At 43.6% G+C, this 17,327-nt stretch overlaps 3 protein-coding genes across 4 annotated transcripts; 1 reads left to right on the top strand and 2 right to left on the bottom strand.

Moving 5' to 3' along the window:
• Window positions 1–3,493: 3,493 nt before the first annotated feature.
• On the top strand, window positions 3,494–7,890 carry LOC132455627 (transmembrane protein 198-like). Its single transcript, XM_060049549.1, has 5 exons — window positions 3,494–3,690; window positions 4,740–5,019; window positions 5,619–6,206; window positions 6,387–6,526; window positions 7,394–7,890. Exons 2-5 carry the CDS (start codon window positions 4,866–4,868, stop codon window positions 7,547–7,549), a joined length of 1,038 nt encoding a protein of 345 aa, XP_059905532.1. The 5' UTR covers window positions 3,494–3,690; window positions 4,740–4,865; the 3' UTR covers window positions 7,550–7,890.
• LOC132455554 (matrix metalloproteinase-19-like) lies at window positions 7,874–12,600 on the bottom strand. Its single transcript, XM_060049443.1, has 10 exons — window positions 11,492–12,600; window positions 11,056–11,144; window positions 10,820–10,950; window positions 10,523–10,735; window positions 9,866–10,111; window positions 9,623–9,724; window positions 9,338–9,502; window positions 9,025–9,152; window positions 8,428–8,912; window positions 7,874–7,993 (listed from the first exon to the last, which is right to left on the bottom strand). The coding sequence occupies exons 1-9, from the start codon at window positions 11,585–11,587 to the stop codon at window positions 8,679–8,681; spliced, it is 1,404 nt and encodes a 467-aa protein (XP_059905426.1). The 5' UTR covers window positions 11,588–12,600; the 3' UTR covers window positions 7,874–7,993; window positions 8,428–8,678.
• Window positions 12,601–12,787: 187 nt separating this feature from the next.
• pym1 (PYM homolog 1, exon junction complex associated factor) lies at window positions 12,788–16,008 on the bottom strand. 2 transcript variants are annotated; one of them, XM_060049346.1, is made up of 3 exons: window positions 15,266–16,008; window positions 14,336–14,406; window positions 12,788–14,161 (listed from the first exon to the last, which is right to left on the bottom strand). In XM_060049346.1, exons 1-3 carry the CDS (start codon window positions 15,281–15,283, stop codon window positions 13,669–13,671), a joined length of 582 nt encoding a protein of 193 aa, XP_059905329.1. In that variant the 5' UTR covers window positions 15,284–16,008; the 3' UTR covers window positions 12,788–13,668. The 2 variants fall into 2 exon arrangements, with proteins under 2 accessions (XP_059905329.1, XP_059905293.1); XM_060049310.1 differs by having other exon boundaries at window positions 14,336–14,429; window positions 15,266–15,971.
• Window positions 16,009–17,327: the final 1,319 nt, after the last annotated feature.

Genomic DNA, 17,327 nt, shown 5'->3' with positions numbered 1-17,327 from the left:
TTCTCCCTTACACATCACTTAACTCAAATTAAGGTCCATATCATGAAATAAAATGTACTTAATGATGTTCATTTATTTATTTATTTTTGTCGTTTCACACAATTGTACATGGCCTCATGCATGTTTTATTAGCATTATAATACTGATTTGATGTGGGATATGAGAAGGGGTTGCTATGAAACGGTGGTCAACATAACAGATTTCACCCCCAGCCCTCGAGTATTCATATACATTTATGCAAAGTCTCTCCTCTTCTCCACTCTCCAACTACCGCACTCCTCTGTCGCTGCCACACGGCAGGCAAGTGAGGAAGTTTGCCAACTACAGATCCTATCGACATTTCTGCCCTCAGGACTCCTCTAACATCAACAAAACATCCAGGGACTGATTGTTATAAAGGCGTCACCCAAGTTACACATCTGTTGGTTTTGACAGTAATGTTCTACCGTTAGGGTGTGAAGAAAAAACCAAGAGGCCATCAGCAAATCAAAGTCACAGGAAAAACCGCCAAATCCATCACTAGTAGAAAGGTGGCAAGAATAGAATATCAAAACTGCTAATAAATATGATACATATACATTTTTGTATTAAAAATGACTAATATAAATATGTTTAATATTTAGTAGTTATCTGATAGAAAAATAAGAAGATGAACTGACTCTTTAAACAACGGCTAATGCTATACTTGGATTCTGCCTTAATGAATAAATATAAACTAATAAGTGCTGAATGTGAGTTATTCTGTTGCAAAACACAGCATCGTTCAGCCAGATTTAGCAACATAGGAATTATTTTTAGCTGCTGTTCATAAGTGTTCAGTAAAAAAACAGATTCGCTAAAAAGGTGTCCTGATCAAACAGACATGTGTTTGGATGCTTCAAATGATGTACCAAACTTCCCTGTTACATTATGAAAGATACCTTCATGTTGTTTCCAGTATACTAAACTGTCACACAATCCCTAGTACTACTGCTACTATTCAGCTGGTGATTTTTGTGTCAAATCCAATCTATCAATAGGAACGTTGTATATGGTAGCTACATTCACTCCCCTCCCACATCAAAGTCTCTCCAACCCTCTCTTCTTTCAAATCTGCCCTCAAAACATACCTTTTCACACTAGCCTTCCCCACCTAACTCCCACCTTATTCTTCATGTTAGGGCGCGCTGGGCCACCCAGAGGGTAGTTAAGATGTTTTATACAATGGGGGACCTAAATCCAGCGATCTGATTGGTTCCCAACTGTTGTATAAAGAGCGTATACATAACTGCTATGACGCCCGATCATTTTGTGAAAGTATCACTCCGCGCCTTGAAGAGGAAACCGTTACAAAGTATCGTAAGAAACTTTATCACACGGAGATTTAGCTTGACCATGGAGGAGGGGATTCACCAATGGAGAAATATACCCGAGTGAACTGCTCCATAGGATAAATTGCCGGCGAACCGCTCTATCGGAGCCTTCTCTCGGAGGGACGCTAAAGTGTGTTGCATAGCGACCGTCGATGCATAGCGGCAGCCAGGAGGGACTACTTTTTTGTATTCTTTAACAAAACGGCTACTTTGACTTTCTTTGTTTCTTTTTAAATGTAGTGTGTCTATGACTTTCGTTTCGCCATAACAGTAACCATTGTATAAAAGCAATAGATCACTTCAGTCAGTGGTATGTGCTCAGTCACATTATACCACTGTGAAGGGGGTCGCCGGCCCTCCGCTGCGCGTCGGGGCCGGACAACGCCCCTTAACAGTGGTATAATGAGCACATACCACAGCCTGGCGGGATCTATTGCTTAAGTATACCCCTGCACAGGGAGGGCCGGGGGTTACATCAAGCTAACACCACCAAACCACTTGTTTCGTCTTCATGGAGAGAGACCTTCTGGTCAAGTCCATCACATACATCTTTACTCTGAGTTAATGACTTTAGATACAGGCTAGAGGGAGAGAGTATTGTCCCTTATACAATGGGGGACCTAAATCCAGCGATCTGATTGGTTCCCAACTGTTGTATAAAGAGCGTATACATAACTGCTATGACGCCCGATCATTTTGTGAAAGTATCACTCCGCGCCTTGAAGAGGAAACCGTTACAAAGTATCGTAAGAAACTTTATCACACGGAGATTTAGCTTGACCATGGAGGAGGGGATTCACCAGCGGGGAAATATACCCGAGTGAACTGCTCCATAGGATAAATTGCCGGCGAACCGCTCTATCGGAGCCTTCTCTCGGAGGGACGCTAAAGTGTGTTGCATAGCGACCGTCGATGCATAGCGGCAGCCAGGAGAGACTACTTTTTTGTATTCTTTAACAAAACGGCTACTTTGACTTTCTTTGTTTCTTTTTAAATGTAGTGTGTCTATGACTTTCGTTTCGCCATAACAGTAACCATTGTATAAAAGCAATAGATCACTTCAGTCAGTGGTATGTGCTCACATTATACCACTGTGAAGGGGGTCGCCGGCCCTCCGCTGCGCGTCGGGGCCGGACAACGCCCCTTAACAGTGGTATAATGAGCACATACCACAGCCTGGCGGGATCTATTGCTTAATTATACTGAGGGTTCAGATCCGTGTCATTTGGGTCCAGCCAGTAAGTCTAAATTCCTTGCATTTCTTCCCTTGAGCTGAGACAACATGATGTCTTTTTTCAGTTGGGTTTCAGTTGTAATAAAGATATTAGTTGTCTGTTTGAGTTTTACTCTTGTAATGTTGGTCACTTTATAGTGTAACTATTATTTTAGAAAAAATCAAATAAAAGCAAAATACTTAAACATTTAAAGGTTGACGGACGGTCCAGAGTGACCCTCGTGATGGGGCCGTGGTCTGCAGGACTATGCGGTGACGAGTCACTGGCAGAAACACAGACTGCAAGCTGTTCCTCTTTATTGTGACTCTCAGCGAAGCACCTTAATTCTGCATGACAGCTCAAATTCCCTCGTTATTCCAACGTTATTATTGCAGTTCAGTTTCCCCATGTGGCAATTAACTACTGTCATTATTAATCTGGTATTTCACCCTTACATTTGTTGCCGTGTTTGTGCGACCATTTACTGATGTGAGTCTGGTGAGCTCCCCTGGGACCGCTGGGCGACATTCAGGGTTGGACACGGGGAGCGCTAGTTTACATTTTTTATTGTGCTTATGGAAACTTTAGTCATACGGTAGGCCTATACCTATGATGTTCTTTGTAAAACGGAAAAGACTCGTAGCATCCCACGCATTACTGTAGGCGGCAGCATTCAGAAATATGGGGATATATTGACACCTAGTGGTGGCTAAAGGTAGGTATTACAGCCAACGGTGTAAACATGCCTTAAATAACTCGCTTTTTCCCAGCATAAAACCCCACTGTACTAAATAGGTTAACAGGCATACATAAAATAAAATAAAAGTATAATTTTGAATGAACAAAGATTATGAGGTGCATCAAGCGTTTATTTGAGAGTGGCGATAGTGTGAACTGACCTTGGACTTGGCACTAGGCTCGGGCTGTCACTGTCCAGCACGCTGGGGCAGATGGTCGCTCCCTCGATCAGCGCGTCAGCTGTTCACTGGAGCACACAGGCGGACTTTAGCGCGGCGCACAAAGAGCCCTCGCATAAACACAGGAGAAAACTTTTCAAAACCTGCGCTTGTTTTACTGGATTATTAGTTAAAAGGGCTAATCGTAGGGCGAATGTCTTATTCAAGGTAGGTGAATATAATAACATTTTATATTTAAATGTGTACATGGATGGAGTATGCATAGCCGACAGATATCTGCCCTCACGAACTTTTGAGTGGTGCAATCACGTGTAAATTATGAGTCCTGTTACGTTTAAAATTTCTAAAAGATGAACGTGCCTTTACAAACATTCTTACAGGACGGTATTTCCTGAGTTTAACATGCATAGGTTTACTATTTAAAAACAAGTGGTACGTTTAGCAATACGTTAACCAAGTCTTACAAGTCTACTAAAGCTCCTCGTAATTCCATTTGCTGACCATGAGATCCGTGGAAGATTATCGGGTCAACACTTGGCAGGTTATGACAACAAGGCTATGCACACTACTTTGCTTTCTCTTGATCAAAGATTTTTGTTGACTTCATGCAGACGTAAGGACCGATTTATCAAAGGGACGTAGCATTTCTATATGCATATATGTTACACTTCCCCACACACTATGTGAAGGATGTGTGGTGTTTTGGAGGGTGTTTCTGTTCTTCATTGTTCAGAATGAGAACAAAACAACAAAAAAACACCTGGACAAAACAATTACAAGCCATGACACCAAGCCAGTGAGCCATTTCCATGTCTGTATCCGCTCATTTCACAAAGGAACCAGGAGAGAGAGAACACACACACACACACACACACACACACACACACACACACACACACACACACACACACACACACACACACACACACACACACACACACACACACACACACACACACACACACACACACACACACACACACCTCAGAGGCCATCTTCCACTTCCTGTTCTGGTTCCTAGAGAAAGAATAGGAAACAGGAAACTCAAGGAAGCAGTCTCACGCTTCAGGACTGGGAGGTTGTGAAAGGGATCTCATTATAGGAGCAAGGGCTGAGGAATCTAATCTTTCCCAAAATGATATTTTAAGAGACGTTGAACAATTGGAACTTGGGGCTGTGTGCCGATCACATGATCTGATAAGGAGTCAGCTGTGGATCCCAGGGGGCCCAACACTGCCCTCCTTTTTGTTTTTCAGGTGCAAGACCGGAAATTATTCCTCTGTTCCTGGATGCCAAGTACACTTCAATGACTAGAGAACATCAGCCGGCTGTACGGTCCAACCAAACAGCAGGTCTAGTAGAGAAACCCAAGTGGCCTGAATATGGCCGACCCGTCCCTCTACGTGACTGATACACCTGGCCCCGTCTCAACCCTGGGAGACACGTGTGTGTGGGAGATTAGGCAGGAGTATGACGTCATTCCCACGCTGGTCTGCTCCATATGTCTGTCAGTGGGTCTGGTCTACTGTTTCTTTGGTAAGAGTTCTCGGTACATTATAGAGAAATAAAGTCATGCTTTTGGATCCTGCGCCTGCCAACATTTCAGCATCATCCTATGTTCCTTGAGTCTCATTCCCAGGGGTGTATTTCAATACCGTACTCAGGGCTTATTGGATTAGAGAGGCCATGGCCAGGTGCCTGGGAGCTGCCAGGGGTTAAGGCTGGATATAAACCCTGCAGGGAGTGATACTGTCTACCCCCCACAAGCTGGCTTTGTTTACGCCTAGTGCTGCACTGACATTTTACCTGCTGATGATAGAGCCACGAACCCCCGACACACAATGCTGCGTTCTGTGCAGCCCACTGAACGACACAAATACCTTGATGCCGATAGTGAATGAAGGAATAGAAGGTGAGAAGTAGGTTACAACAGGGTCTGTTTACATTTGAAGGTAATGTTGGGGATTACTGACTCGGCGGACACATGTATAGGAATCATTGTTAGAAGCAAACAGTGCAACGACGCAACAATATGCAACAATGGCCTGTTACTGTGTTCCGCCATTCAACAAGCCCAATAAACCCAGACCCAAGAGGGACCTCGTCCCAGTGCAGCTGACGCTCTCTGTCCCCAGGATATCGCTGCTTCAAGATGGTGATGTTCCTGTCCGGGTTCATGCTGGGCTCGGCCGTGGTGTGCCTCCTGTCGCTGGTCCAGAAGGACTCCGTGCCGGACACGGAGCTGGGCCTGGGGACCAAGGCGGGCATCAGCCTGGGTGTGGGCGTGCTGTGTGGCCTGCTCACCATGCTGGTGTCCACCCTGGGGCTCTTCCTAACCGGCCTGCAGCTGGGGGGGGTTCTCTCCGGCGCCGCCCTGCTGGCCGTCGCACAGTTCCACCCCTCCCTGTCCCCCTGGTGGGCGCCCCTCGGCGCCCTGCTGGCCACCAGCGTGCTCTGCGCCCTGCTCACGCTGCGCTGGCAGAAGCCCCTCACCGTGGGGTCCACGGCCGTGGTGGGGGCGTCCGCCGTGGCGCTGAGCGTGGACTACCTGGTGGAGGCCTTCCCGCTGGCGGTGCACCTGGGCGACGCCGTGTCGGGGGTGGCCCCGTACCCGCTGTGCTGGATCAGCGGGGCCCTCATGGGGATCGCCCCCGCTCTGAGTCTGGCGGGGGTGCTGGTGCAGTGGAGGGTCACGGCTGTTGGGGTGTCCCACAGCGAGTGGGGTGAGGACCTGCTCTATGGACTCAAATAGGGGATAAAATCAATCAGAGCGCAATTATATAAATAGGAAAATAATTGCAGACTCAATCCTGCGGTTAACGCTCTTTTCACTCTGAATATAATTGATCTGGTGGTGATTGAAAAACCCATTTTCATCATTGGTGTTCTCTCAACTCCCCCAGCTGAGTTTAGGAAGCAGCAGGCCAAGGCCGAGGCCCCGACCAGCGCGCTGCAGTACAGGCGGAGCCACCGGAGGGCCCCCTCTCAGCGCCGCCGCGGGCCGCCGCCCCTGAGGCGCTACGCCGGGGACGTGCTGGCGCCGGTCAGTGAGCGCAACGCCATACAGCAGACACACAGCCTCGATATGAGGCGCCATGAGGCTATATGGTCACATACATCAGGCTATATGGTCACATACATCAGGCTATATGGTCACATACATCAGGCTATATGGTGATATATGAGGCTATATGGTGATATATGAGGCTATATGGTCATATAACAGGCTATATGGTGATATATGAGGCTATATGGTCACATACATCAGGCTATATGATGATATATGAGGCTATATGGTCATATAACAGGCTATATGGTGATATATGAGGCTATATGGTCATACATCAGGCTATATGGTGATATTGATTCTATATGATGCTATATTATGCGATGTGATGCTATATTATGCTATGTGATGCTATATTAAGCTATATTATGCTATGTGATGCTATATGATGCTATATTATGCTATGTGATGCTATATTATGCTATGTGATGCTACATTATGCTATGTGATGCTATATTATGCTATGTGATGCTATATGATGCTATATATTATGCTATGTGAATCACATGGCATAATATAGCATCATATAGCATAATATAGCCTCATATAGCATCGCATAATGTGATGGTATATGATGCTATATTATGCTATATTATGCTATATGATGCTATATGATGCTATGTGATGCTATATGATGCTATATAATGCTATGTGATGCTATATGATGCTATTGATACTACAACTAAGTACAACAACTGAGTGCACGGAGCGCACAACCCCCGAAAGACCAACACACAGGTTCATTTTTCGGGGGGTTGTGCGTTCCGTGCACTCAGGTGTTGGTGAGGAGGTTCTGAAGTTAGCCGTCAGCCCTGACTGCGGCGGGTGTGTTCTGTCCTCCAGAGCTACATCAGGAGTCTGCAGGAGCGCCAGATGGGCACGGGGTCCTCCAGCAGCAGCAGCACCGTCAGCACCGTCACGTGCACCGTGATTGACTTGGACTTTGAGACGGGCTCCATGGCGCCGCTGACCGCCTCCTCGCCGGGGTTCAGGCTTTAGAGAGGACTTCAAACAGTACAGCCCCCCCCTGCACACGGTCTGATTCAAACCCCTGGTTCCTTCAAATCTTTATTTCCATGGCTTTCAATTCATTTTTTACATTTTATTTATTTCAGAATCAGCAGAATGACACACATAACAGCTAAACTAAGTGTAATTTTAATACTTATTTTTACTTGCACAATACTGGTAATATTTCAGTGTTCGCAGTACATGATGTCATGATTTTTTACATTTTAAATGCGAGTATGGAAGTATTGAGCTATTCAAGACAGAACATCATGGGAACTGTGTAACATGATGGGATGAATTACTGAGAATTAAAAGTTACATACAGTTTCCTACTCAGCACTTATCCTTTGAGATAATTAAATAATTGTTTTGTGAATGTGCTACAATGATTACATCCAATAGCTAGTCCTGTTTTATGTTGGTCAATCAGTCCTGGCCTTTTTAAAGGCACCCAGTGCAACTTTCGAGGCTTAAAAATAAACATTCAATTTCTAGTCTTTTTTACACGTAGTAAGTTTCAATAACTCCATACCATTACATACCGACATTTAAGCAGCAAAGATGAGACGTCGTTGTGTGGTGAGAACTGATACAAAATCGATAACAACAACAATGCCGCCATTTTCTTTATTTTTTGTAACCTACAATAAATAAAGCAGGCTTCCAGTCAATGGAAAAATGGCTTCTCCCCACCGGCGATTGTTGTTGTTTACGATTTTCTATCAGTTCTCACCACACAACGACGTCTCATCTTTGCTCCTTGAATGTCGATATGTAATGGTATGGAGTTATTGAAACTTACTACGTGTAAAAAAGACTAGAAATTGAATGTTTATTTTTCATTGAATGTTTACATAAAGTTGCACTGGGTGCCTTTAATGTAAATTGGAAATCGCTTGGACATTTTGTTTAAGAGACAGCATATAACACTTTGAAACCATTGCTCTTTATTATAATAATAATAATAATAAGAAAATGATTTGAATTCCCCTGAGTGTTTTATGTATGTCTTGTATATTCAGACTTGACAGTCAGTCTTGACAATAAACAAAACAAAATCCTCTTCTGTAAACAAGGTGCATTAAGTATCTTTGAATCATTGTTGCCCTCTAGCGGTTCAGTCACCACAGTGCATCCATTTTGCTGCTGTGTTCAGCGGGTAGCCCTTCTCCACTGTTTGTTTGTTAACACGCCAATACTGGGTTCCCTTGAACACATAAATGTGTCCGTTAGTCCCCGTAGATACAGCACTTGGATTGCTAGGAAACCCTCGGTAAAGCTTTTGGATAGCTTTTGGATACGACTTGAAGTCTGTAACTCCAATTTCATCCCACTGCCAATACTGTGAGCCCTGAAACAAGTCAATTCATGTTAATGCTAGTGTGCTGGCTGTCTATACACAACACAAAGAGTAAGAATTTACAATACAATTAATGAGATTCAAAGATGTTCCTGATACCTACTTTGATGAATATAATTCTTTTCGGGTTTCTTTGATAAAAGGCGGAATCAATGTCAGCTGGAATTTGTGCCATATTTTTGGGAAAGCCACGGTCAAGTTTAAATGTTGTATATCTCCACAATTGTTTCCCTGTGAAGGGAAAATTATGATACAAATTGTTTAATTAGAATGCACAGCAGTATACAAAAATGCAGACAGGTGGTCCAAACACCTTTGATGGACAGCATAGCATCAACAGCTGGAGACATCATTCCAGCTGACTGCACTCGGCCCACATAACCTGTAACCTAGCTGTTCAATGGATCCTGAATCACCTTTCACAAAGTAGGATTTTCCGGTCCTCTGGGAGTGGACTGCGGCGTTCAAGGATCCCGGAAGTTCTTTCCAAAGGGCAGAGATCAGGGTAGGCGTGCTGTATGTAGATCCCGACATTGTCCACACATACTGACCACTGAAGGCATATGTCTTATGTTGCGGACCTAGAAATAAACACAAAAAAACTCCATGGAAACAGAAAGTAATAACTAACGAACAGGAAAAGGAAGGCTGCCCTGATGGCACTCTTATCATATCTTTCCACAGTGTCCAGGTCTACACACCCAACATGATTGCGTCTATTGTCGCTTTGCAAGGATGTGGGGCCTTTCCAGCTGGCACCGACAGGCCTGGACTCCTCGATGGCACACGTTTCCCTGGCTTCCCTGAGAAGGGACATAAAAGTGGGACAGATGGCGGAAGCACTCCAAAGAAAAGTCAGAAACCTCACATACCACGATGTGTTCATCACACATGCTGAAGGGATTCGTACTGCCTCAGGAGGAACACGCATCGGCTGAGATTACCATACAACACCTGGATGCCCTGTATGTCGTCTGCATGCAGCTTGAAGTGGGACTGGTAGCCGCTGTACACAGGCCCCATCAGCGCGTGGGGGAGTTGAGAGTGGCCCAGGCCCAGAGCGTGGCCGATCTCGTGGGCCGCGATGATCCTCAGGTTGGAGCCATAGCGCTTCCCCTCGGTCCAAAGCTCATCCCCATCAAAGTGCACGATGCCCGACTGTGGGGTGTCTGCATGGGCCAGCACATGCCCTAGCAACACAGCAAGCAGTCAGACATCAGAGCAGGGGTGAGAGCGGCGTTCTTTATGCGTATGAGTGTGAGTGTGTGTGTGTGTGTGTGTGTGTGTGTGTGTGTGTGTGTGTGTGTGTGTGTGTGTGTGTGTGTGTGTGTGTGTGTGTGTGTGTGTGTGTGTGAGTGTGTGTGTGTGTGTGTGTGTGTGTGTGTGTGTGTGTGTGTGAGTGTGTGTGTGTGTGTGTGTGAGTGTGTGTGTGTGTGAGTGTGTATGTGCGTGTGTGTGTGTGTGTGAGCGAGAGTTTGGGGTATGGATGTGGAAAGAAATGCAGCCTTTCGAACAAATTGTCGAATCAATGTGTAGAGGTATAAGGCATAGTAGGTATTTAAAACATATTTCATTTTGAGTTTTTAACAGTATTTTCTTACCTCTGCCGTCAAATGGCACTGGGCATGTTTTGTCTTTGCGGTGAAACGAGAGGTTGATGTCGGCCCTCCCTTGCCGGACCTCCCTGAACGTTAGGGGTGACACGTCACTCCAATACCTGAATGCATGTTGGATGGCCAGCCGGGTCTTTGCTGATCCCAGGTCAGGTGTGTAGTTATTGATACGGTAGGTCAGCGACGATTTGCGCCATTTACCTATGAAACAATGAATTAGAGGCACATTATTTTGGTAGCGTCCACAATCAGCAGTCTGTTGTGAGCAGAGCGTGTGTTATGCACCTATCACTCGATATGCCAGGGAGTTGTTGGTGAAAGGGTCTGCTTGACCACAGCGAGGTTTGCCCATCACTGCCAGCGTTGCAGCGTTTAGTTCTCCAGATGAGCTCAGGCCATTTACCCTTTGAAAGATTCTGAATAAAAGAAAAATACAACAACATAAACAAAGCCATGGTTAAACCGTCCATTGATAACAGTTGGATAATCTGTGTAGTGAAAGAGGGATCAGAACCAGTCACCTGAGGGCTTCTTCTACCTCCTCAGGAGCATATTGCTGATCCCCATTATGCAGTGGAATGTGTAAATACCCGTAGTGCCCTAAATAATCCTAGGAAAACATTGTTCGTCACAAAGCCACTGAATACATGAGCCATATACATACTTATTTTACTTAGGACTATGACGTATACTATTTTTTTATTTCGCTTTCAGGGTATAATTCTGCGTTACCATCATTTTGTATTTAGCTGTAAAACAATTCTAGTTTGCAGCTTATGTTAACATTTGTTTTCATTGTGCATTTAAAAAATGTTGAAGTAAGCTTGTCAAAATAACCAATTAATGCAACAAAAGAAAAAGGAGCAGTTGGGAATGGCATGAACATTTTTCCAACACATGTTGTAGTGAAGACACAGAAACAGTAGAGAATGGTTGGTAAAAAGATGTCTTCCTTACCAGTGCTTTCACAAATTCATCTCTGGTGACGGCAATGGACGATGTTGTTGTCAGTAAGACAATAAGTAACATATATTCCATTCCAGGATCTGACATTATATACGTCTTAAGAAAGGTAATTATGTGGCCCAATTAAACCAATAATATTGGATTTTGCAAACAATATGTATGATTCCTTCTTAATGGTGTACCGTCTTCAACAAGTTGTTCAGTTTGAATGTTCGTTAGTGCCTTTATACAGCCTGAACCATAAGGCTCCACAAGGAATGTGCTGGGCGGAAAAGCAAAAGCCAAAACATATTTCACACTTTGACAGCAGGGTTTGCTACATAACAATTAGTAGTCTAGGGTAATTTTAGAATATCTTTCACATTCATTTACTAGTCATCTCCAAAGAAAAAACAAAATCATTAAATGTTTTCAAAGAATACAAATGTTTTATTGATGTCTGGTGTTTGTGATATGTCCATTGGTTTATAGGCCTGCATCTAAACCCCTTTCCCTCTCCTCTACAGGCAGTCTTTGAAACTACAAAGACCTACACATTTAAATGTGTACTGTAGGATCATTGCAGTTTTTCAATAAATAGTCTTGTTATTGTACATCTAAAAGTGAATGCGTGTTTTGTTTTTTGAACATCCCCCTGAACAAAACAACTGACAACATTCCACTCCATGACAGTTACTGTGATTGAAACCAGAGGCGGGGCAGTGTCACAATAATGGAACCACCAGTACAGTGTTAGGTTGGAAAACTGCTATTTGGCCTATCCTAGTTCATATAATACTGTCATATGAGGAAACAGTAGGCGACTTGGCTAACATACGATTTCAGAAGGACAGCATGAGCCAATTAAATGAAGACTCCCAGCCCATGGATATCTTTTTAAATTAATTTCCAAAAACTATGAATCCGTATTATGAAAATGCTGAATTTTGTGTGTCACATGTAAACGCAGCGATCGTAACATCAACCCCGGACATATATAACATTTCCTAGGTCGCAAACTAAAAAAAATCACTAATGACTACTAGCTCATTAGTGTTGAAATAATACGTTATCTTGTATTCGGTTGATATTTTCTTGGCTGGCTCTTTCTGCTCTCAATGTGTCCTTTGAACCTTGTGAACACAATGTGTAGGGTGAACTATTGCATTTTCAACTCATTATCTCTTTACCAAAAGGTGTTGCCTGAATGCTTCATGCAACAACTGACATAACGATGCAGAGAAAATAATAAGCCAATAGACTTGCACACATTTGTGATGTCGTGTTCATTCTTAATAAAGATGCTGGTTGGTCAGTAATCTTTGCCTTTATTATAATACTCAGAAATAATGGTCATAAAAATGTAAAAATAAAACATTGTTTAGAATGTACAACGTTCAAAATAGACCGGATCCACTGGACTTTGAAAATGAACGTATTGAGCACGGTGTAAAAACGCCCACAAACAGCTTCTTCGTCACATTAAGTGGTGCAATGACCAAACTCAAGGTAAACATTGTGTCCGAACTGAACACGCTTTTCTGGTCAGTCATTGATCACCGTTGAAAAGACAGCCATTGCACCAAGTATAGCTTGTTTATAAAACATTTTGCCACACATAATACAAAATGAAAATCAACAGCCAGCTTGCCTAAGAACTGAAACAACACTTTGAGGTCCCCATCCATAAAAGACTTCTATGAGGTCAACGTAATGTCATTTATTTAGAAAATCTTAACTTCTCAGTGGGGTATAATTTTAATAAATGCACCGACTACTACCAACAGCTCATCATTAGTCTTTTCTTCTGTAACTGTGATTGACATGGGTGTGTTGAGGCAATATCATGATCAATAAATGGCACATAAAACCACTCCATGCACAATGAACCGTACATTGTACAGGACCTTTTAAAAGTTCAATATTAAATGAAACACCTAGCGAAAAAAGTTCTTTTCAGGTTACATTTAAACATCAGATAATTACTATAATTATAAGTGCTGAGGATTTACACGTTCGTGGTCCTTCAATACGTCAGGTTGAGAGGCTTTGGTAGTGTGCTTACTTCCCAAGCTACAGTTTATGTTGACTAGCAAAAAAAAAAAAAAACTATTTTCAATGGAGGTCAAAGTTTACACAGTTTGTACTTTCAATTGTCCGTCCCTCTGCCCTGCACCGCTGGCCCCGCTTCAAGAGTCCTCCTCCTCCTCCAGCTGCTCCAGCTCCTCCTGCAGGGCCCGGGCCCTCCCCACCTTCTCCAGCTGATCCTTCGACGGCTCACTGATTTCCCCAGAGTCCACTTTCTGCTGCAGCTCTTCGATCTGCCGCAGCTTCTTCCTCAGGTTCTTGATCTTTTTTACCTTCTCGCTGGCGGCCGAGGGTTCGTCCGCGGCCGGGCCGGTGCTGACCGCTCCCTTGGCGGGGAGCTCCGAGAGGGAGGCGCCCTCCACGGCGCTCCTGGCCGACTCAAGCTCCGCGTCGTCCTCGTCCGCCGGCTGCTGCTGCTTGCGCTTCTCCTTGCGCTTCATGTTGCGCTTGGCCGTCTTGGAGAGGCCGGTGGGCTCGCTGGCCGCACACCCGGGGACCGCCTGCTGCCTGTTGGATGGCGCCGCGTCCGCCGGGCTCATGCCGGGCGGGAGGTCGGGCTTACTCTTGAAGAACTTCACAAACTTGTTCTCATAGCTGAAACCGAAAGAAAGGAAGTGAGTGAGCAAGGAAAACATGTTTTCCATCTGTAAGGTGCCATTATGCATTGTTGTCAATTTGCCTTATTAATAAAAGGTAAAACAGGATAATTAAAAGGGTGTTTTCCAGTAGTTTGTGATTGGTTACAGTGTAATGTGAACACAAGCTTACACAGGGACCTCTTCCTGGGGAGTGTAACCGTCCCTTACTCTCCTGGGCTTCCTCCATGTTCCGTCTGGACGCTGTGTGGAAGCAATAAATTTCCCTGCAATGTAAAATGTGTAATATATTTCATCAATATGAAACATATTAAAAACATATATGAGGATTGATTAAATGAGACATAACACTAGCATACATGAGCAGTAGAATAACACATTTTGCCATAGATTTGATATCTATGGCAAACCACTTACTTTTAGCACTTATTACTAAATTCTAACAATCCAAGGTAGGCCTACATTATATTTAAATGAGCCAAAGTAAAAAACGAAAATCAATGTAACTTGTTAAGACGTACTAAATATAGTGCATGCATCCGTGTACAGTTCATACATTTTTTGTTTTGGGTTATTTTGAAAATGTTAACTTTTGTTTAAAAATGGATAGGACATATTCCGTTCTGCTTTGCTGCACACAGCCAGTGTGCATTAATTCCCCAATAATACTCCATAACAACAGCCCCAACAATAAGGTGAATTGCCTAAACAACATCAATAAGTCAAATCGTGGCTGCAGAACAGTGCAGATTACCAGGTCACAGTAAGCCTAGCAATTAGCCTTAGCAAACGAGGGAACACAACCTTAACACAGCGGTAAATCAAACATACACAAAAAAAAGCACATTTAAGGGAACCCTAAATAAAGCAAATAATTAAACAATGTATTCAAAGAAATAGCAGATTCTGCTAACAGTTGGAGAAAGTTAAAGATGCGTGCTAACCAAGCTAGCCACTGTTAGCCACCAGGTCTGCCCACTTAACGCCAGCTCCGGCCCGGCCGGGCCGTCGGGCTCTCTGCGCAAATGCCCCCCAGGTAAACGGATTCCTGGAGATGTACCGGAACTCAGAAAATAAAGTGATTTATCCAAAAGATTCTTACCAGAATCATCCACTTCATAGGGGATTGCCGTCTTGGTTTTCGGGTGGCTCATGGTGGATGCGTTTGGTGTGACTGTGCCTCTAGCTCCACTAGCTCTATAGAGTCGAAAGCGGGCACACACCTTCAGGTCGGGGACGACCCAGCAGCGAAGCAGAGTTGTGATACAGATTACAGAGATACATCACTATTTTGAAAGCATAACTGTTGTCATTGGATGGTTTTGTATCCTACCAGGTTTTAATTACACATCGTTGTCGTTTACAAAGTGTATTATGGTTTGACGAGGTTAGGACGCCCCTCGGCTCAACACTTTATTTAGCTTATCTATGGCATCCACAATAGTGGCCGAAGTTTAGGCTCATACTCAAATAATCTTCTCTACTTTTTTTGCTTTGTAGTTCCCCGAGAATAGACAAATAGTCCATCTCTAAGCTGGGGGTGACGGTAAAGAGCCGCAAGTTGTCGAGGAGCTGCTCCTCGAAGATCCGACCGTCAAATCAAATATTTTGCCAACGGCAACTAGGTGTGAGTCGACCCTGTTCGTGCTTTTGAACGAAAGAATCGTGGTTGGACTCGATCCGCAGAAGTAAAAGAGAATCTTGACTAACTAAGAGAAGTCAGCGCTTCACCTCAATGAACCACTCGGTAGCCTACGGGGGGAGCGTGTTTTCTGGTGTGATTGTGACAGTGTGTGTTCTTGAAGTGTCACCACTTGGACTGATCGATATGACGGTTACCAAGTACGTTGACCCAGCTGACTGCCAACTTCACTATGGAAACCAACAGTGTTGCCAGACTGGCTGCATGATCCAGTGTTGTCCGTTTGGGCGGGACATCGAGCCTAATCTGGCAACACTGGACACCACAGTGGCAAAACATAGACTATTTCTCAGGATGTGACGCAGGGAGTTGGAGTTGCCAGATTAACATACTTGGATCAGTTGAATATGATCAGTCTCTAGAACAGACTATATCCTTCTCTAGAACCAGATCAGATCAGAGTTTCAGTTCTAGGACGAAGAGTCATTGTTTCTAGCTTTGAGGGAAATCGGCATGATTTGTGTGAGGAATGTCTTTCTTAGATATTGGTCTTCTTTTATCAACTTCATTATCAACATGCTCCAATTTCATTTCAGATTTGTTGGTCTGGAATATCACATTATTGTCGAGACGAATAGCCTACATACCAAACTGATATATCTCTAATTTAAGAGTATTTAAATGAGAAATGCATGTCATACTACAAGTTATTCAATAAACTGCTTGCAAAGGATTAATATACTGTAACATTAGGCTTACAAAGATGCATAATTTAACCAATATCATAACCTTGATAATTACTGTTATTTTCTCCACACATTAACAATGTGTGCTATAAAATAAATAAAATAGGCCTCACAAAAAAGATGACAGAATATTTATCTTTAACAGCCATCATACATGGACCGGTTATGCAAATCTAAAAAGTATTTATACTTTGAATTGAACTTAATGCATCATTTTAAATTGGTTTCATCAGACATTTGGGCTCAAAAATAGGTTACATCATATATAAATAATTATTTCATTCCAACACATCATCCAATTGGAATTTTCCCTTCTATGAATAACGAAGGTGCTCATCGCAACTCATCATTATAACTTTGATGATCATTGAATAAATGCCCAAACCATTCATTTCCCCTCTAATATATTATTCTAATGTACAATTTGGAAAGTCTCAGAAATTACACATTAAACAGCCATATTTATTATAAACAGCTTTATTGACAACCTTGAAAGGACGCAAGAAGAGCGATCAATCAATACAGCAGTGTGTTGGGAGGAGGGTATGCCAAGTGGATAGGAGGGGGATAACGGCAGGAATGAGGTTTGAAGGCAGGACCGCTGCTAAAGGGTGAGCATCAAGGTGGGGCTATGTACCAAGTGTGGGATGTGGACTGCCACGTATAGGCCTATGTAAGAAGTTTAAGATGTTATAATGCTCTTTGCATTGGGTGTGACCACATTCTCATTGTACACACCGGTGGGTCCTGCTATTGATTAATCTGAGGAACAGGCT

The sequence above is a fragment of the Gadus macrocephalus genome, chromosome 1 (assembly GCF_031168955.1).
Source record: "Gadus macrocephalus chromosome 1, ASM3116895v1".
In the NCBI taxonomy this organism is placed as follows: Eukaryota; Metazoa; Chordata; class Actinopteri; order Gadiformes; family Gadidae; genus Gadus; species Gadus macrocephalus.
This window is presented reverse-complemented; position numbering and strand designations above follow the sequence as displayed.

Coding starts and splice junctions, on each gene's coding strand:
- LOC132455627 (XM_060049549.1), top strand. CDS start 4,866: ATGGCCGACCCGTCCCTCTACGTGACTGATACACCTGGCCCCGTCTCA. Junction 5,020..5,618: donor TCTGGTCTACTGTTTCTTTG/GTAAGAGTTCTC, acceptor CTCTGTCCCCAG/GATATCGCTGCTTCAAGATG. Junction 6,527..7,393: donor CCGGGGACGTGCTGGCGCCG/GTCAGTGAGCGC, acceptor TCTGTCCTCCAG/AGCTACATCAGGAGTCTGCA.
- LOC132455554 (XM_060049443.1), bottom strand. CDS start 11,587: ATGTCAGATCCTGGAATGGAATATATGTTACTTATTGTCTTACTGACA. Junction 11,145..11,491: donor ATGAATTTGTGAAAGCACTG/GTAAGGAAGACA, acceptor ATGTTTTCCTAG/GATTATTTAGGGCACTACGG. Junction 10,736..10,819: donor CCTGGCATATCGAGTGATAG/GTGCATAACACA, acceptor ATTGTTTCATAG/GTAAATGGCGCAAATCGTCG.
- pym1 (XM_060049310.1), bottom strand. CDS start 15,317: ATGAGCCACCCGAAAACCAAGACGGCAATCCCCTATGAAGTGGATGAT. Junction 14,430..15,265: donor CTATGAAGTGGATGATTCTG/GTAAGAATCTTT, acceptor TTTACATTGCAG/GGAAATTTATTGCTTCCACA. Junction 14,162..14,335: donor CCCCAGGAAGAGGTCCCTGT/GTAAGCTTGTGT, acceptor TTTCGGTTTCAG/CTATGAGAACAAGTTTGTGA.